The following is a 21,857-nucleotide window of genomic DNA, read 5'->3' on the forward strand; positions in this document are numbered from 1 at the left end:
GCAAAAAGGGCAGAATTAAGCATTGATAGTGAAAGATCATTTCAAGATATTCATTTGGAGTTATTGAACACAATAAGAAACCATTATGCATTCTATGCGGGGAAAGACTTGTGTGGGGCACATCTAGTGTCAGACAGCACTTAGTACCCCCCTGACAGGCTGGCGTCACACGCAGCGGGATATTTGATTGGAATCGCTTTATACAGCGACTTTCGGAAAAAATTTTCAAAAATATTCAACATGTTGCTAATTCTGTGCTACATATGCTACCCGTATATGATCCTGCTGTCGTTTCTTCCCAGAAAAGACCCCGAGCGGTTCTTAACCCGGAATATTCAGCATTCCCATTTAAACGGGCTAGGTATGAGCGCACGGACGACCATGTGAATAACTACCTCTCGTTCCTTAACCCCCCCCCCCGCCTCTAAAGTTCTTTAATGCACACAGCATTAAGCTGAGGAACCCGCTTTAACGTTTCTTTAACAAGAAACATCACAGTCTAAAAGGACTGAATTAAATTACTAAAATTTATCTGAAAAAGCTGATATATATAAAATATCTCTTTCAACTACTTTATTCTTCCAAACGTTAAGAGCGTTATTTTAACTGAGAAAGATTACTGATAACAGCTCTTATCTTCCTTTAAGAAGGAACTCTTTCAGGCGTTTAACAACGTCATTTTCGGCCTTTTAAATACCGCATTCAATAGCGGTCAAAAACGAAACTTCTCCCTCCCAGCTGATCACTGGCAGAACTACTTTTTCGACCTGTACCCAGGTCCCCCCTCCCTCTCTCCTCTGAAGAACGCGTATTGGAAAAGATCTTTTGATCTCTCCTCTACGTATTCTTCGCTCCTGACGTATGCAAAAGGCGATTATCAAGGTTCAAGGAAACTTCACCTTTTATTTATCTGGTCAAAATTTTATGATGACTGCCCCTATCTAAATTATTCTGGCCCTTATTCGGCACAAAATTAAGACCTTCTGAGTTTTTAACTTTTTTGTCTCAGTGTGAAGGCATTTATTCCAAGTTATTCGGCTTTTCAAAATTTTTACCCTATTAGACAATCCCCTCTTTTGATGATCTAAATTCCTGTGATGATGTGGAGGTAAAGGCGTAATTGCCTATGAACTCCGTAAATTGCACTTCCTTGATCCTTGATCCTTGATGTTTGATTGACCCATTGTATTACTAGCTGAGACTTCACGTTCCTATGCCATCTACTGATTATTTCCTTTAGACTATATGTTATTCTCGATAGTTACGAAATTAGCAACTTCGATGTGATCGAAAATCTTCAACTAGTTGTTCTGGAATTGCGCTGACGCGCGGATGCCGGAGTCGCGACTCAAAGGAACTCCTGAGCCGACGGCACTTTAACACCAACTGCAAGATTGTTCCCGAACTTGATGAAGCTGAACGGAAGGTGATTATTGAAGGAAAATTGAGGAATTATAATTACCAGAAAGTTGGGTTTTGCTGTTATCTTTCTAGAACAAACCATCTAACAACAGCCAGTTTTCGAATTTCACTGTGCCTGGCAAAACATGGTAAACCGCTCTCCGGTGGGGATTTAATCAAAGAGGTTTTGGACTCACCCCCCCCCAAAACAAAAATTTTGTGGTTTTGGGCATGCAGCCCCAAAAAAGGTTCGCCAACACTAACCTATAGTATGCATATTCGCCTTGTTTCCCAAGGATATACCTGGGAGCCATGCAACGAGCACATATTTATAAAGGTAGTTCTAGGATTTTTGCTTGAACTCAGTGGATTAGCTGTCCCATTATCGGTGGAAAAGAAACAAAAGGTAGAGTGACAGCCAGCTTTTCAGAGAACTAGTTGCCAAACGCTTTCCTAAAAGCTAGCTGTCAGTCTATCTTTCTGAAAAGCTTAACAATTCATAACTTGTATGTATTTTAACTAATTTGCAATCCAGTGGAAGTTGACGAAAGCAGAAGTTACTTTAAAGCCAAAATGATAAGGTAACTGTTTTAATTAAAATAAATTACACATGTATCTGCGTATTTGACAGCGTAAGTTACTTATATTTTCTCTAACAAAGGGTACTTACAAGTTTTCTATTACCTTTATTAAAAGCATTGATATACGACATTATAATGCATTATTAAAGTAACTTTTTACACAAAAGTTAATCAGTTGTAATTGACACTGGTTTATTTCATGTTACAGCATTCATGAAACTAATAAAGGAATTGGTAAATAATATTGATGAATGCAATTATAGAAAGCTTTGGTTGGCTCAATGGAGGTGAATTAATAAAATACAATCAGAATATGCGAAACTTCGTCTAAATCTAGAATGGACAAAGCTGAATATTTTGCTCGAAATTCTTAACATCAAAACATACAGTAGATCGTTAAAGTTAAAAAGGCTTCATAACGCAAAGTACATGTTACTGTTATTTAATGATATACTTAATTTTAATACACATCATTGCTCTAATGCGGAGGTCTTTATTTGGAGTATTTACTACAGGATATACATATAACCTGTTCACAAATGTCCTCACCTGGCCTTTTCTTTCCCGACATGTAATCAGACTTTCTTAGACATGTAATCAGGGCTGACACTAGGCTTTTCGCCCCCCCCCCTTGTGCAGAGTCTGCGTTTTCTAAATTTTGCCACCCGGTGCCACTGCACATGTTGCTCCGGCCCAGGCTCCGGCGCTATTTGTACTTTCTATTGTTAAAATGTTTTAAATGGCCAGAGACTCTTGTTTCTGCCATTTTAAATAGAAAGAAATCAATATTGTAAATATCACGAAAGTCATACTCCTCTACGGTCACGATACTTATATTCAAGAAAACTTTGCACTCTTTGTTACAAATAAAACACAAAGGGTTAGACTACCGTACGGCAAAAATTGATCGGGATATTTGATTTTAATATGTGTCATTTTTGATAATATATTCGATTTGCATTGAGGTGTCGGATATATAAATAAATTAGGATAAACCGAGGTTGTTGTTTTTTCCCCTTTAAATGCCAAAGTTCAATGGCAGGGTTTGACGATTTATTAGTATATATAATTTATAATTTTATTGTACTTGGTAAGCAAAAAATAATTTTCACATAAAATAATTTATAAGTTTTCTGTAAATAAAAAAATATGTCATCAATATTCTCATGCAGTTTTATTACTTTAGAATCATAACCTGGTAATCTTACAAAAATTCATTTAAGTATTAATATTTTTCGTTTCTAATTAAAGCAAATAATTTTACGAGTTAGCTATTGAAGCATGTTGTTGTTTCCTAGAACACTGTTTCATAGTTATCAGTATCCTCATACAGTCTTATTCTCATAATCTGGTGATCATACAATTCATTAAAGTATAAATACTTTTCATTTTTAATTTAATGGAAGTAGCATTAAGAGTTGGCTATTTGCCAATACTGAAGTCTGTCAATGTTCCAAAACGAGTTCTATAACATTCTGTGAATAAGATTACCATTTTGAAAAAATATATAATTTATATTAATCAATATTTTTCTCAATAATCTGCGTAGAAAGGCTCTTCACGTAATTTCTTAACAGCAGAAACTTGTTATAAACGGTATTTTATTTTTAGTTACGTATAAATGCAAAACTTTCGCTCTTCAATTTGTATACGGCCTCTGAATATGATTCTTGAATTTAATATTGAATATCTCTGTCAATTTTTGTCGCACGGCAGTCACATTTCTTGCGTTTCGTTTTTTATGATAAATGCGAAATTTTCATAGACATAACTATAACTACTGGAAGAACGTATAAAATTTTCTTCCCATATTGAAAACAATATATAAAATTTTTGCAACACAATTAAATTTTTACAATACAACTATATACAAATCTCTTACTAATTTTTACAATATAAGTTTAAAATTTCGTACAAAATAAATCCTTATAAATTTAAAACACGAATACATAAATTTTTGGCTTCACTTGAATAATTTTTCGTAAACTATTGAATCCCCTATCAATATAATGTTATTTAGCTTTCAGAATATAAATCAAATTAAAAAGATAAATGAACTCTACACATATAGGATTAACAGAGCTATTCTAGTCTGAGACTGAGAAAGCGTTTACATAAATATTGTACTTTAAAATAGTATTACTTTAAATTTTAAAGTAATTATATTACAGTAAACATAACAATAGTAAAAAGAGAAGCAATAAGATTAATTATAAAATCAGAAATGGATATTATATTTTGTAACATTTTTACAAGCATCTAGATTATATAAAAATGTCAGTATGTTGTGATAAAAATGTCAGTATGTTGTGATACACTTTTATATGCGTTATATAAAAGTGTCAGTATGTTGTGATACACTTTTATATGCGTTATATAAAAGTGTCAGTATGTTGTGATAAATATCGGCAAAGTTATCGGCAAATGTTATTGGCAAAGTATGAAATTCGGCATTCTGGTAGAATGCCTAGACATTTTATAGAATGTCGAAAACTGTTCGCAATGTACGATCCAATTAATCCAATTAAACATTTCACTCAGTGCCTAGGTATTCTATGGAGTGCCAAATTACAAACCGGCAAAGTATTGTTACGAAATGTACAGATGCGGTGAGATAGCTTCCCCGCAAAGCAGTTTTAGGGTTGCGATGAAATGGCAAGAAAAGGTCGGGTTGCCACATTTGGCGAGAATTCGCCCATTTGGCGACAAAATTGGCGATATGCCATAGACGGATGGAGAACCTTCTGGAACGAATTCTTACCGGTTTAGCCCAGAATGTTCTTGAACGCCAGTCAAAAGCTATATAAACCCTGCTGGTACGCGGAGAGTTAGTTAGTATCGAGTGTGTGCCTCGTCTAGCGAGCTGATAGTCAGTCATTGAGCGAGTGTCTCGAAGTCTAGCTCCGAGTTGATCGTCGAGTGCATCGAGAGAGTCTTTTAGTGTATCGCGAATTAGTGCATCGCCGAGTTTTGTCTTAGACTGTGCTGAGTCGAGAACTATACTCTTGTGTATCGTCGAGTGCATCGCGAGTTATAGTGTGGAGAGTCTCGAGAGTACGTGGAGTTCCGAGAACGACCAAGCAGAGTCGGGAGCTGTACTCTGGTGCTTTGCAGTGAAGCTGTCTCCACCGTTATTGACTGACAGTGTGAAGGCTGTGTCGCTGAACGTGTCAGCGTTTTTATAACAGTTCGACGATTGTAAAAGTGATTTTGGAGCTATCTGATTAATATTGGTAAATAAAGTGTCTTTCGATACTTTATCAAGTGTCGTCGTTATTCACTCAATCTACGAACCCCGTACGAATGTGAAGGTAGAAAAAGATAACGTAACAACTGGTGTCAGAAGCAAAACGTAACAGTATGAAATACATCTGATATTCTTTTTCGAATAACCGAAAATACTTACTAGAATTTAATAAATTATGTAAAAAGCCAAAATGATTACTTAGAAGGAACTGTGAGACTATTGTTTGCTGAATCGCTATGATTTAATGTTTTTGGACAACAAAATTAAACTCATATATCTTGTTAAAGAAGGGGCGTCTGTGTCGTACAATATTCCTTCATGGACACTTAGTTATTTCACATACTTCATGAAATTCGTTCCGCTATTTGACACGTGACATAATATTGAAAAGAGGACATAAATAACTTGATATAATATTGAAAGAACTTTTAGCCAAATGCAAAATCGTTATACGTTATGATATTAAACAGTACAACGGTTTTTGGAGCCCTGCCAGAAAAAGCAAAAGGTATTCTAAAGGGCATTGTTTGTGAAACCTATGATTTTTTTTTTTTTCTGAATTTCATGCCCGTCGTCAGGCAGATGTTGCTGATATCCACTTTCAGTCAGATAGAGAATTCAAATTTATTATGGTATGCCAAGATCATCCCACTAACGTTCTTTTACGGATTTTGAATAAAAGTTTCTTAATAGCAGTCTTTCATTACTTTTCCAAAATAACATTCGAATTTTTGAGAAAAGAACTTCTTTTAAATAATAGCCTTATCACGACCTTTTCATACTTTTCCAAAAGAACACTTGTTGCCTAAAGAAGCATTATATACAGTGCCTGGATAGAGTACATAATAATCCTCATATTTCACATTTTGCCTAAAAACTTCAGGTATTCTATCGAAAGCCGGCGTTTCATATTTTATATATATATATATAAGATACTTAAATGTATATATATTTAAGTACTTTATATTGAATACATATATATATATATATATATATACATATAAATTCATAAATATATATAAGATACTTAAATATATATATATATATATAATTAAAAAGCTAGGTAGTAAGTACTGTGCAGAAATACCTATTGAGTCTTAAAAATTTTTTGCGCGATATGCTGCAAAATTAAGGAAATGAGAAGAAGATAAATTGTAATGAGCTCGCCAAAAAGTTACCTGGAGCTGTGGCTCCAAGAAATAGTTCAACACAGTATTTTTAAAAAAACAATGACATTGAAGGGTGAAAAGTTAGGCTACACGCGAAATAAAATATAGAATGTAAAGCACAGTAAAATATTAATCGTTGGAAACAGGTAAATGGCAAAAAATACATTAAAAAATTCTATCGATGTGATAAGTGAAAAGTTAACACATATAAAAAAACCGATCGATGGAACAAGTTAAAACAAATAAAACAAATAAAAACATAAAATTATAAAAAATTATAAAGCGGAAAATGGTAAATTAGCTCAATTCGACTTCAACCTGGCTTTTCAAGGGAAATTTCTAGTTAAACGTCGAACCAAGCTAACTCCATTACGCGTTTCGCCGAAACAGACAATTGAAACTTTTGTGTTACGAAAATTTTTTATAATTAGATGAATTGTCCTAAAAATTTTTTTATAGTCTCAATTCTCTGTTCCAGTTTCCCGACGCATCAGCACAAAATGACACATTAAGGTGTAAAAAATGTAAATGCAACTCCTACGTACAGCAATAATTAAAATAAAATAAATAGCGGTCTGCTATTAGTCAAACTATACAAGAACGTACGGGCTGGACCTGCAAGCTTAAAGAATTAGACCTTTATAAATTTTATAGATCTGAAATTAAATTTAAATGAAAACAAACACAGTGGGTCTTGCTAAGACCAAGAAAAATTTTTTTATAAAAAAGAAACATAAAAAACAGACCTGTGGCTATGCAGTCCTCTTGATCGTGAAGCAAAGTTGAAAAGGAGTTGTAATTCCCCTCTGTGTCCTTCAACGCCATCCCACTCGTGGGGGAAACAATGTCACTGGGCAACAGCCAATGCGATTAGATTGTCCGTTGGCGGGAACTCGTCCCCCCAGAGCTAAAAAGGGGTTAAAAGGCTCGAAAAGACGTGGAAAGAATTCAAAATGGCGTCAGTCAAGTTGTTTGAAGAATAAAACTGTTTCTAAATGTGAAAATGGCTAATTCAGCTAAAATTACTCAACATGGCCACAAAAGTAAGAGTAAAATGGAAAAAACAGTCATTTGTTAATAAAAGTCGTAATTCTTCAAGCTAGAGGGCGATCAAGCTACAATGAAAAACGAAAAGGCCCGATTTGTTAATAAAAGTAGAATTGGCCATCAAAGTAATTTAAAACTATTTAAACAATAGTATTAGAAGTATTGTGCCAAAATTTTTTGGAGGAAAGAAAACGTAGTGACAAGAATTATCTGTACATTTTTACATTAGATTCTCTGAATCAGCCATCCACTTTATACCGTCCCATTGGGCTTTAAATATAAAATTTGACTATCGAACTCAAAAAACTAAAAATTGGTAAGGCTAATGCCAGCTTTTTTAAAGTATTTTTAATTATTTTTTGAGGAATTAGGTTATTTTTCAAAATTGTCACGAAGTATAGTATTTCTTCTTGAAGGTGTTTTGTGGTATTGCATATTCTTTTTATTCTAAGTAGTTGTGAATAAATTGTGTTTAGGATGACTCTTTTGGAAATATTTGAATTCCAGTTGGTTAATTTTAGTGTAGAAAAATTGAATTCTCTTCTTTTGTCGTAAACTTTTATAAAATTGTTATCAATAATATGTAAGTCAAGGTAGACTACATTATGTTGCACCGTATTTGTATTATTTAGTTTTAAGTATGTAGGGTAGATATTAGCAACTTCTATTTTGTTGTAGTTGTTAAAGGCAATGACATCATCAATTCAACGATAGATGTGTTGGTAAAATTTATGTTCTTTATCACATCGATAGATTTTTTTACTGTATTTTTTGCCATTTACCTGTTTCCTACGATTAATATTTTACTGTGTTTTATATTCTATATTTTATTTCGCGTGTAGACTAATTTTTCACCCTTCAATGTCATTGTTTTTTTTTTAAATACTGTGTTGAACTATTTCTTGGAGCCACAGCTCCTGGTAACTTTTTGGCGAGCTCACTACAATATATATATATATATATATATATATATATATATATATTCAATATAAAGTACTTAAAAGTAAATTAAAAAGGCCTATGACTTGCGCTAAAGCTGCAAAGTAATAAACTAATAATTCATAATAAGTTATAATAAGAAATCTTTCCATATACCATGTCCAAGGAACGCAAATTCAATTTAAAACCACAAATGAAAAAAAAAAATTATCTTAAATCACAAAAGAAAAAGAAAAAAAAAAAAAAAAAAAAAACTAAACTAAAAGTAAATTTAAAATATTCAAAAAGTAGTTTTTGTCAATGATCGCATATTAATCGACTTATCAAGGGGATAAACCAATCTACCATCAATTAACAACAACTAAAGGAATATATACATATACAACATGCGCTCAAAACTTATTTTAATGCTCAGAAACCTGCGTTTTAAGAAAAGGTTTTAAGTTTTCCCACTGTGATAAGGTTGCCTAAGTAGATGGTAAGCGGCATTTTTGTAGGAAATTTTGATAAAGTAGCTATATGATAAAATATAGAATGCAGCCATGAAATGCGTTCTCAAGTTTTTAAAGAAAGGAGAAAATAATACTATTTCACCTCATTAAGTAAGTAAGATCATTATTATGGCGTTTTGTAGGAAAAATTTAAACTTCATACCTTCCTTTCCATTAGAAATAATCCGAGCACTACACCGTTTAGAGTATAATCCAAGCGCTACACCGTTTAGAGTATAATCCAGTTCTGTGAAGTATAATCTACATCACACAACAAATCTTCACAAATGAATTTATTAAGGAGTTGTATTAAAAGTTATTTAAGGACTTAAACAATCTTCTTCACTTCTACGCAGCTCGAAATAAAGTATTTGCTTTCGACAGATAAGTGGTAGGCTATTGCTAGAGGGTATCAGGAGAAGATAGGAGATTTCTGTTTGAGAACATTTTTGAGAGATAAGTTATCTCACCTTACACTCTTAGTAGTCGACGTGGGATTGCTGTTACTGCATTTTCACGATAAATATATCGCTAAAAAGCTGAAATATTTTTCATGTAGTTTTAATTGTGAAATCAAATTTACTTTTCAGACTCATGATACTATATATAGCTCACTATTTTACTTTAAGTTGAATTTTCCGTGAGAAATTATTCAATGAATTTTTAAATGTCCGAATATCTAACTAACCGCGACCGCAGCCTATTCGGGTAATACTATTTTAAACAGCGTTTTCCAAGAGTTTAGCCATGCTGTCGTTGTGTTTGCATAATAGTGGTTTGTTTCGACCCATAAGTAAACAAAGTTGCTCTGAAAAAAAAAAAGAGATTTCTAGCAGAAAATAATACTTTGATATTATTAATATGCTAATTTGAGCGATACATATTTTAGCACTATTACTAGCATCTGAAGTAACATTGGGTTTTTAGAAAGCCATGCATACTAAAAATTACTTGGAGAATAATGTTGTTGTTGTTTTGTCCATAAATGGAAGAAAGGTTACCATAGTTTCGAAGAGGCTGGACTTCTACTTCACCCCCTCCCCCAATTTTGAGGCAGAGCACTCCGGGGATGGTTCGAAGGTCTTCCATCCTTCTCCGCTTCCACCAAACCTTCCGATAGGGCTTTCAACTCGCCATGTACTTAGAGTGCCCCCATACCGCAAAGACATTATACATTTACAAACATCCAAGCCTTCTCCAGGATTCGAACCCGGATCCTTCGTTACCGTAGGATTCTCACCTAACCTCCATACCGTCTGGATGGCACAATAGCAATATGAAAGCAATTGTATACTTACCTAGCACTGGGATATGCCTTGATCAAAGCAATAGTATAGCAATATAGTAATATCAAAGCAATACAGTCAAAAGTCGTTAATCCGGACTCTCGGGACTTCGGCGATGATTCCGGATTATCGATTTTTCCGGATTATAGATCATCAGTTTAAATCTGGTAAGATGGCATGCAGAAATTATAAAATTAAAATTATGAAACCGTAATTTATGAAATAAAGAACAATTATGATCTAAAAGATATCAAAATTTACAAAAAAAAAGCTTAATATTTATTTGTTTACTTTATTAAACATTTCTTTCGATGTAAGTTGCTTCGTTTTATGTGATAATACTTTCTCTTTCATTCTATAAACAGACATAATTTCCTCTTCAGTTACAAAGTTCCGCTGTTCAAGTCCTATAATTGCTGTGTCGAGAATACCGACTAATTTGTCAATCGAAATTTTTTCATTTTCAATAACCTCGTTGTCACTTTCTTCACTATTGGAAGCGAATTATAATGACGAGGAATTTGATTTAAATCATATCAAAGATGGAGTACATCGAGATGAAATACTACATTTAGTAAGGAATTATAAGCCAAATATAATAAAAACATCTGCCCTGAAGATAAGGATAGTGCTGACAGATCAACTTCCAATTCATTGCGCGCCGCGGCGTTCCCCCCCCCACTCCACAGAGCAGAATGAAATTGATAAACAACTTTCGGAATGGTTAGAGAAACGAAGGATATGCCTTTATCCATTTTTTACAGCAATTCCACTTTTTGTTTAATGGACTTCGAAACATACTTTCGCTTTGTAGATCCTTTACATAATAGTAAATATATATCGGAAATTCTATTTCACATAATCGAAAGTTCAAGCTTACTTTTATAAAATTGCTCTAACAGTCTGCAAAAAATAATAAGCCGGATCCAATTCGAAGATTAAGGAACAACGCAATCTGCAACATTAACTGAATTATATAATTTTAGCTTAGCTTATACCGTTCGTTATACATTAAACGCGCATGCGTAAACGTATTATGAGCATGCACACACGCATATTCGCAGCCGTAATGGTCTTACGCGAGGCATGCGCAGAAAGTTTGTAGCTTTGAGTTCTGGATTATAGATCATTCCGGATTATGGGTGTCCGAATTAACGACTTTTGACTCTAGTAAATAAAAATGTTTAACTTTTAACTAATTGGGAGCTCAAATTAATTCATAATTACAGATACAGGTAGGTACCAGGTCAACACCTCTGTAGTACGACAGGTGATTAAGGTATTGCTGAACTGTTAAGTTTTCACCCCAGCTTTCAGGAAGAACACCGCTGGAGGTGAAGTCCTAGGGTCTCCCAGCCCTCTTCCTCTGCCTCTTGCTTCTTGAGAGGACTTTCAGCTCGTCGTGTATTTCGAGTATCCCTATGTCGCAAAGACACTATACGCGTACAGGCATGTGTGCCTTTTCTAATATTCGAGTCCTTGCCGATCCATATGATGTCACTAACCATTATATTTGCTAGGCGTTATTCATAATTACAGGTAAAAATGTATTATTATAAAAAGAAAAATAGCGTTTGAACATTTTTCGCGACCCACCAAAAATTGATTTCCACCTCATTGACGGCGTGGGTCCCCATTCATACCTTGAGATCTTTTGACAATTTAATTAATTCTTCTCTCTTTAGGTCAAACAGAACTGAATGCAGTATGAAAAAGTGCATTTTGTGTTTTCGTATATCGAATTTTATTTCAACTAAGACAATACAGACAACAAAATTAAAACAAAAAAATTTTCAAAGCAAATTGAGAAAGGCATGTTTTCAAACAGTGCTAAGCAATGAGTTTCTGTCAACCTAGAACTCATTTTATTAGAAATAAATTAAAATAATGAAAATAAATCTTTATTGTCGTATGCTAGCTAAGCAGTTAAACAAAAATTAATTAAAAATACGTTATAATGCTTATTGCTAAAATTTAGTTCGTAATGCATTTGTGCTTTTTATGATAAAATGTTGCCTTTAGCAATAAATTTTTTTAAAAAAATGTGTAAATAAAATAGCAACAAGCTGCAGTTTTTCTTATGTTTAAAAACACCAGGCAATTGGATTTCATTGCATTTGTATTCTTTATAAGTTTGCAATACGTAGCTTGCTGTAAAAATTACTGTCGTAATTTAATTCTTTTACAGATTCAAAGATTTTGGAGCAGCATTGAAGCAAGTAAGCAGTACAGGCCGAAATAGGGTGAGTAGAAGACCGTATTCGTACTGCCCGAGCATTTTTTAGAACTTCTATGTTTCAGAAGTATTCTTAATTTTAGGAAAAAAAAAAAAAAAAATAGAAATTATCGGGGACAAGCATTATCATTCTTTTCTGCTTGTTCTATTGTTTTTGTTTTTGTTTTGCTATAAAATATTAAATTAGTAATATTAATTTTATATTAACAGTTAAAATATTTTCCTACTACATTGCCTATTTTCATTATAGCTCAGATAGTTAAATAAATACTTAAGAGTATGTCTTTAAAAAACGAATCTTGACTTTCATTGAACAAATAAAATACTTTCAAACATTGGTGTTAAATTTCCTACCACACGAGGCAATGCTGTGATTAAAAAACGGGTAGGAGAGTACCTGATACAAAAAGAAAATATAACATTATATGCATCTATTTCGCACGGCATGGTAATCGTACGGTTATATGAATCCATTTAGCATATTTATTAAGGAGGTAAAATACAACTCATAACCTGACTTTTTACTCAACAACTCCAGCTAAAACTAATAGCCAAAAATATTGGGCAGGTGCAACATGTCCGGCTGACTTCAATTCAAATGCTGTCACAATGAAATATTAATATGATTGAGTATTGATCTAAAATATCTTCTAGGGGAAGTTAGGAAATGAGTGAAAAAAGGGGGTGAAACATTTACCGCTATCACATGAGTCACAAATTTCAGAATTTGAAGTAGCCAGAACAAATCGAGAATAAACATTAATGCAATGTAAAATGTTTTCTGAAACCAGAGAGCAAAGTAACTGTCCAAAACAAATCTATACTGTCAAATAAGGACACAAGTGTAAATGTAGAGGAAAGAATGAGTATGTGAAAACAATCGCCCATTCTAGATTTTAATTTTTGACCATCATAATGCCAAACATACTGTTGCGTAATTTTTCTTACTTATATGTTCGCCATTTAAAATTGGTTTTGATCTAAAAATCATACATCTGCAATTAAGTCAGGTTGTTTAGTTATAATACATGATATTCGTTCAATTGCATTTGTATTATAACGTTATTAATGATGAAGTTTAAACACCAATCAGCAACAGAAAAACACCTACACTTTTTTATGGCAAAGATGTTTCTAAAAGCAATTTTTTAACTTACGCCAAATCACACACCAAATTCATTCTCTGTTTTTAGAATATTTAGGCCCACCAGCGGCCGAGCGGTAAAGTCGCTGAGCACTGGTAGTTCGGTCCGAGGTTCGAATCCCGCGAACGGCCTGGCTGCATGGGCGTTTTCGTGGTTTTCCCCATGTGTAACGTGTATACGAGCCAGTTTCCCTTAGAAAGTCCTCCACGAAAGGCATCCCTCTCCTTAGGCAGATAGCCCTAGTGTGCTTTGCCATAATTAAATACACTAACACCATTTAGAATATTTAAAAGTTCTTTTATAGGTATCATTTCATATATATATATATATCTAAAAGCAAATTTAAAAAAAGCAAATTTAAAGTTAAAATAATTAAAAAATTAAAAGTTAAAATAATTAAAATATGTGCAAACATATAAAAGTATATATATGTTGTATGATCTTAAATTCACTTAGTGCGAAATCGAGTTATTCTACTACTTGCGCAATTGCTGCAAAGTAAGTTAATAATAATTTATTTACTATAGAAATATTGATTATATTATCTCCTAATTAATTTTAGTAGAATTATCTTAATAGAGTGAAACCATAGTTAGTAAGTTCAATTCCGAAAATTCAATTGGCCTAGCCTGAATTGCCGGCTTAGCATTGCCTTATTACTTGAGTAAAGGACGAAACACCTTCGTATTTATTTCTTAATTATTATTCATTGAACGGGAGTTGGTTTGTTCCCCTTGAAACGTCAACTAATTTCCGATCAATGGTAATGATTACCTGCTTTTAATTTATTTCTTTTTACAATTGAAATTTTGTTAGTCATGATTTAATTCAACTCCCCGTTAAACATTTTTAACAATTTACATTCAAGTTACTTTAACACGATTTTCGGAATTGAACTTACTAACTATGGTTTCACTCTATTAAGATAATTCTACTAAAATTAATTAGGAGATAATATAATCAATATTTCCATAGCAAATAAATTATATATATATATATATATATATGTATACACGTATAAAACAGATGTAATCCGTTTAAAGGCATTTTTTACCTAATATTGTAATGTAAATAAGGCACTAATATTTTGGATAATTTAGCATGTAAATTTTTTTTTTTTTTTTTTTTTTTTTTTTTTTTTTTTTTTTTTTTTTTAATGTTTCAGCGTAGAAAGCGATCTTTCCGCATTACACGTGGAAAATGCTAATATCAATAAAATTCTAAAATCTTTGTAAATATTAGGAAAACTTTCTTTACTTCAGGCCTCAGTAGCACCACAATGAAAATGTAAATCATGTTTCATCAAGCAATGTCAACTACATATGCTTTATTTATCTTTCGGATTGAGCACAGTGAACGAGTTCACTGTTCCTTCTTTAAGAAGACCAAAAAGAACCGTCAGGTTACTGAGCTTGAACAAGGCCGTGTAATAGGGTTATGATATGATGGATTTTCTTTTCGCGATAATTCAGAATGACTTGGCAGGATTACATCCAATGTACACGCGTGTTGGCAGCAGTGTTGGTCACGGAAAGATGTTATCTCAGGAAGGCTGGTGTCTGGACTCATGCCTGCCGCCGTACAACCGCAGTACCTGCTGCACGGAAATTTCGGACTTTGAAGAGGATTCAAAAAGGTCCAATGAATGTTGCAAACCTTGCAGAGTCATTGGGTTATTTTGAAGCAGCAGTATGTGAAATATGTGCAATATCCTCGCCGAGACTCGAAACTGGACTTCTCGAATACGTGCCGAGTGTGCTATCATTACACCACGAATGCATGCAAAAAGCACGGGGAAAATACCTTATAGCCTTATAACCTTATAGCCACAAAGCATATCGTTTGAAATCTGTAAAGGCAAAACACTCGATATCCTGGTGGTAACCAGAGCTTAACACAGAGAGGAGCAGAGTTCGAGCACTTCGCAGAAAAGCACAATCCACGGTAGATCCATATCTACGGCAACTCAAAATGATAACATACAATAAAGCCAGAGCTTTATATAAAAGAAAAATTAAAGAGGCCAAGTTAATTTCATGGAGAACTTACTGTAGTAATGTCACTAAAGCCTATGGACCTACTCAAAAGATAACATGTAACAAGGTGTTTCGTCCTACGACCCTTTCGCCTATGGTGAATAGCACTGCCTCATCCAACATCGAAGTAAGTGAGATCATAAATGCAGTTTTTCCTGATGATGATGAAGAGGATTTCTTAGAGGAGAAAGAGGAAGCGAGAAAAACCTACAGTATGAAATTTCGCCAAGTTACCAGAAGAGACGAACTCCCTCCTACGCAAATGGAAGTGGATAACATCATACGTACTCTGGCACCCAAAAAAGCTCCAGGTCCGGATGGAATTGATAATATCATCATTAGAGAGATACACCGGGAATTCCCAAAACTATTCCTTGCGGTCATTTCAGCTTGCTGGAAACATCAGTACTTTCCTAAAAATATGAAGTTGGCAGAAGTGGCGTTATTCCTAAAATCAGGCAAAACTCCGGCAGAACCTACATCTTACAGGCCAGTCTGTCTACTGCCAGCGCTCGGTAAGGTATTGGAAAGAGTAATTCTTTACAGATTGGACTTCTTCCTGCAAAGGAACAACGCCCTGCATCCCAACCAATATGGATTTCGAATGGGCAACTCAACTGAACATGCCATAAAAGACTTAATGGCCACTATCAAACAGAACAAGGATAACAATTTGCACTCATTGGCAATAGCCATTGACATCAAGGGAGCCTTTGACTCCCTTTGGTGGCCAGACGTAATAAATTTGCTGCACAACATGGCGTGCGCAACAGCCATTATTACCATCCTTCGCTCGTACTTTCAAGATCGAAGTGTACAAGTAACATCAGACAGCGGCATTTATGTCAAAATTGTCTTTAGAGGATGCCCACAGGGGTCATGCCTTGGACCAACACTGTGGAATATAGTGGCAAACTCGGCATTTCGTCAGTTTGAGAGCGTAGAATACGCTCGAATCATAGCCTATGCGGACGATTTTATGCTAGTTGTGGCAGGAAGGAGTAACCTCGAAATGAGATCTCAATACTGTCTTGATCTGTTCTCCCAATGGGCCAGAGCACATAAGCTTCAGATTTCGGCAGAGAAAACTAAAGCTTTGCTCATAGGACGCAGCAGGCAGCTAAGACGCAACCCAAGCATTAAACTCCATGGGATACCGGTAAAATGTTTCCCCCAATTGAAATATCTTGGGCTATTACTCGATAACAGACTTTCTTGGATGCCACATGTCAGGAATCTTAAGACTCGAATTAGCATCCTAAGCAACAACATGAGACGCATGACTTCACATAAATGGGGTATCTCATCTAAGCTACTAAAAATTTGGCATAGAACCATTACAGAAAGAGTAATAACTTATGGAGCAGCAATCTGGGGTGGCGAACTTACCTCTCATATGAAAAGATCCCTGCTTTCTATTCAGAGACAGCAGCTACTTCAAGTATGCAGGGCTTATCGTACCACGTCAACACTAGCCCTACAACAACTAGCAGGAATTCCTCCCCTAGATTTGATAGTAGAAAGGGAGGCAGCTATCGTAAGGGTTACCAGGCTGGGTCAAACTTCAACACTCTGGGATCATAGTTATCACCACTCGGACTACGAGGAGCAAAACAACTGCAATAACTTTCATCCAGCAGCTTTTAATCTCTCTGACGGTATCAGTATAAACGACCAACCAATTCAGAGGTACAGTAATAACCTTTTCACAGATGGCTCCAAAACTGAGAACGGCACGGGCAGCGCCTTCTGTCGACTAGAAAATGGAGTTGTAACATTCGAGTGGAAAAGGAAATTAGGCTTGAACAACTCGGTATACCAAGCAGAGCTTCTAGCTATCAGTGCTGCAATTAGATATGCGAACACATGTCAACAGGAGAAATTCTCCATACTCAGTGATTCGGCATCAAGTCTGACGGCTATCGCAAGTCAAAACAGCCAGTGTCCATTGGTATACAGAATTCAGAAACAGCTTCTGACAATGCCTATTTCGCAAAGACCCACTTTAAAATGGGTTCCCGCTCATACAGGGATTCAAGGCAATGAAGCCGCTGACCTACTGGCCAAGCAGGCAGCCAACTGTACGGATATATTAGAAAGACCAACTAAACTTCCTTGGTCTCATATTAAGCGAACAACTTTGACAAGTCTGCTACAAAATTGGCAAAGTAGATGGACAGAGGCAGAGGTAGGACGAAGGATAGTTCGCTTACTGCCAAAAGTTAACATGGAAATAAAGACCCACTGTGCTAGCCTAACACAGTTCTTGACAGGTCATGGACCATTCCCAGTATACCTGAACAGATTCAGACTTAGGGATACTCCTTTCTGCGAATGCGGAGAGGAAGGCGACACGGACCATTATTACTTCCATTGTGTACATACAAGAACCTGGCACTTGAAGAAACCAGCGGACTGTGCCTGGGCAATGTGGACGACTAACACACTCAAAAACCGAATAGCCCTTGATAAAATAGAGAAAATCTCAGAACACTGCCTAAGCAGAAACAACCGTGGATAATATTATAATGTTTCAAAAGTTCAGAACTTAAAGCAGATAACCAGAATAACGCTTAGTGCCTTGCAGTTAACAATATGTAAAAACTGTTATTAGTTTATAATATTCAACCTTGTTACTCTGGAGTCTTCCCCGCCGTGATGGTATATAATTCCGTTTGGTTCTGTCCGTGGTCGGAAGCCATCATAGCGGTGCACTCACTCACTCACTCACCTTATAGCCTTCATAAAATTTTAACGAAATTTGAAGAAACAACATAATTTTCTGTTCGTCATGGAAAAGGAAGAAAATCCATTTCTCCCGAACGAGTATCGAATGTTGCACTTCAGATGGTAGAGGACACAGCTTCAAACATTCAGTGCTCGGTGCGCAGCAGAGGCATTGGATAGGCCATAAGAAGGTCCATAAAATCTTGCGGAATATCCTCCGATATTATCTTTACAAACTTTCACTAGTGCAGCGGTTGCTTCCACATGAATTTGAAGCTCGACTTCGGTTCTCTCTTTAGTTTCTTGCTCGCTTTGAGGTCGGTTCAGAATAACCTTAGAATATCCTCTGACTGATAAAGCGCATTTTCGTTTAGACGATGCAGTGAACACTCACAACTGCCGAATTGGAGAACCAGAAAATCTTCTGCCTATCTTAGAGGTTCCACTGAATTCCTCAAAAGTGACAGTATGGGGTGGATTTTCTGCATCATTTATTCTCGCTCGGTACTTCTTTACAGAATTAAGATCTATAGGTTCAGTCACATGCTCGACGACCGGGCAGCGATATGCATCACTGGTTAAAGAACGAAGTCGTTCCTCCTCTGAAAGCATGTCAGCGCTTGCAGGCACAATCTTTATGCAATATTGAACTCGTCCACACATTACATGGTGTGTTACGAATGTTCTTAAACTTCATTTTACAGAAGAACGTGTCATCAGCCGGCATTTTTTATATGTGTGGCCTCCCCAATAGCAAGATCATATCCATGCCATTTTCGGCTTTCGGAACAATTGAAACATCTGGTACGTCGTACCAATCCGAGAACTTTACCTGATCTTAAAGCCAGCACTTCACGCCACGTGCTGAACATTTTCCATTGCACGCTTCGGTCAATTGTGGAACATGCCATCTTGCGATTTCAGATGGTCCATCATGTGGAACGTGTTTTGTTGCAATAAAACTTTTTAAATTCTAAGACTATTGTAAAGCTATGGTTAAATGTGTAATGTATTACTACAATGCCTTCTAGTGGTGATGTTTGTAAATAATTGTTTTTTGTGTTTTCGCTGAAAGACATTCCCATTCCTTCAATAAGTTTGCAAACAAAATTTCACAGTTTCTTGATGACTGGTTTGCCTGTAGGCAGCTTTGAAATAGATTCTGGACACCCTGTATATTTAAGTAATAATAACTGATTACATTGAGAAAGCATTATCATTAATTTCCTAAACGTAATACATAATTATACGTTAAAAAGCAATTTGCAAAGAAATACTACGTTTATTTTATTATCACTTTATAATCTGCAAAATATACATCAACGATTTGCAATAAAAGTTCAAAACATTCTACGCATAACACAGTGCATATCATAGCAGCTAAGGCTTAGAAGTAAGACATCGTTAAAGTTTGATGCCATGACTTCTTTTTGTGAAATACTGAGCAAATCGATTTAAAGTTGTAGACACATTAGGCTATTTCGAAGCAGGAAAGATGAAAAATGAGCCATGCCCTCGCCGGGACTCGATCCACGGACCTTTCAAATACGCGCCGAGTGTGCTGATCATTACACCATGAAGGCGTGCTAAGAAGGCGGGAGAAATACCTAATAAATTTAGCAAAAAATCAAGCTGTGATGTTAGTGAAGACAATGAAAAAATGTTTACTATTATTATTTAAGCGTGTAGTTCTTCCAAGGCTAACTTTTTAACATTATCAGAACGAAATGGCGTGGTAAATAAAATGTCACAAAAAGACAGTTTTGATTGCAAGAATTCTAATTCCATCCCATAGAGGTGAGAGAGTATCTCCATCATATTTACATTTTTTTTAGTTTAATAGTATAGTGTAGTTATTTAGTTTTATAATTAACACTTAAAAATTACAATGAAAAAATTCATTAAATTTCTCATATGCCTGTGATTTATTTTTAAAATTTTGGATTATTAATTTACCATTGATTCGGGAATTTTTGTGCTTTCAGTTCAAATGCACTTATGAAATACAGAATAAAATGAGTTTCATAAAAGAATTACAGAATAAAATGAGTTCAGACACAAGCGGTTCGTCTTGGGATCAGTACTTGGGTGGGTGACCGCTCACGTGACTGGCCTCGATGAATCATCTCTCCCAGACTCATAAAGAAAAGCTCCCAGCTCGAACGGCTAGACGCGGAGAACCTTTTATGTTTACCTTTTCATTTTCGTACTTTTGTATGATCAAAGCTTCGCCTAGGTTGGCGCGGCGATTTTTTCCCTTTTAAACACCAAATAACCAAGGCCTAAGGGCATATTCTCCCTTTCCCGCAGTCAAAGCAGTTTCCTGCTATATGCTGCGATATTCGTGAAACGATCTGATCTTGTCCCATAATAAGTGCTACATTTGTGGAAACTCGAAACTCAGAATTAAAGTTCAGTATACTGCGTTACATTCATTGTAGTACATTGTATAATTTTACTTATGTCGATCTACTAAACTGCATCAAAAGTTATTTATGACTCCACTTGCTTGAAAGGTAGCAACTAATTTGGAGCAAAATTTTCGACCAAAATGTAGGTACTAGTTTGGGACGGACGGAATATAAAATTTTGAGACTGCTAGTGCTGAATACCAAGTACTTCAATATCATTGACAGCATATAATAAAATATAAAGCCATATTCCATAACACAAAAAGTATTATATCTCTTAATCTCACACACACACACATATATATATCCTTACGAATATTATAAATGTGAATGTGAGCTTGTTTGTGTGTTTGTTACGCTTTCACGCCTTAATAACTTAACCGATTATCATGAAATTTTCAAGAAATATTTTTCATATATTAGAAAAGACTATAAAATGTCTTCGTACGACTTTAATTAGCCGAAATATTAATTAAAAACTACTTTCCCCCTAAATTTTTCACTTATTTTGTTTGATTTTTCCCTATTAAAGGGAGTTGGCTACGCGCCAATTTATACTTTCACAAATATCTATGGAACGGCGATTAGTTGAATTTCGAAACACATATCCGCTGATTCCAAAGATTCGTCGGGATCCATCGATACCATTCTCATCTTCGTACGACTTTAATCAGGTGAGATATTAATAAAAAAACTCTGAAAACACTAATTTGAATGAGACTCAATAGCGACATTAGGGATTTTTTTATTGAGTCTTCCCGTGTGGGTCCAATAAATTGGTGATAAAAAATTATAACTTTTGATCTAATTATCCAAATTTCTCGAAATTTAGAAACTTGTGTCGCTCTCTGAATGATAGGAACAATGGTGGTATAACTGTTTTTGTCTCTTAAATTATTTCAAAATTTCCAGCTTAATCACAGATGAAACAATACTCCGCTTGCTATTGTTAATTCTTTGTTGACAGGCTGCGATTCGAAAGCGACGGAGGGGGGAAGCTGATATCCGGTCAACCGTTGGAGAAAAGTCAAAGTTCACGAATTTACACGTGGAAAATCATTTTAAAATTAGTAATTTCTAATTAAATTACCAACTTGAAACTATTATCAACATTTCGACTTTTGTGATGTATTTAATGCTT

At 35.1% G+C, this 21,857-nt stretch overlaps 1 protein-coding gene and 1 long non-coding RNA gene across 3 annotated transcripts in view; one reads left to right on the forward strand and one right to left on the reverse strand.

Annotated features, from left to right (window-relative positions):
- Positions 1–9,252, reverse strand: part of LOC118200227 (uncharacterized) — a 39,898-nt gene extending 30,646 nt beyond the window's left edge. Inside the window, exon 1 of the mRNA XM_035372165.2 lies at positions 9,039–9,252. Within this exon, the coding sequence (XP_035228056.1) occupies positions 9,039–9,050 (12 nt within the window). The 5' untranslated portion in view covers positions 9,051–9,252. The remainder of the gene's footprint in view (positions 1–9,038) is intronic.
- The window catches only part of LOC146994229 (uncharacterized), a 118,985-nt gene that overhangs the window by 60,946 nt on the left and 36,182 nt on the right, over positions 1–21,857 (forward strand). For both annotated transcript variants that reach the window (XR_015043852.1, XR_015043851.1), the window contains exon 2: positions 12,350–12,404. This is a non-coding gene — a long non-coding RNA (uncharacterized LOC146994229). The remainder of the gene's footprint in view (positions 1–12,349; positions 12,405–21,857) is intronic.

The sequence above is a fragment of the Stegodyphus dumicola genome, chromosome 11 (assembly GCF_044657685.1).
Source record: "Stegodyphus dumicola isolate Sdum_Otavi_A_Nest chromosome 11, ASM4465768v1".
Lineage (NCBI taxonomy): Eukaryota > Metazoa > Arthropoda > Arachnida > Araneae > Eresidae > Stegodyphus > Stegodyphus dumicola.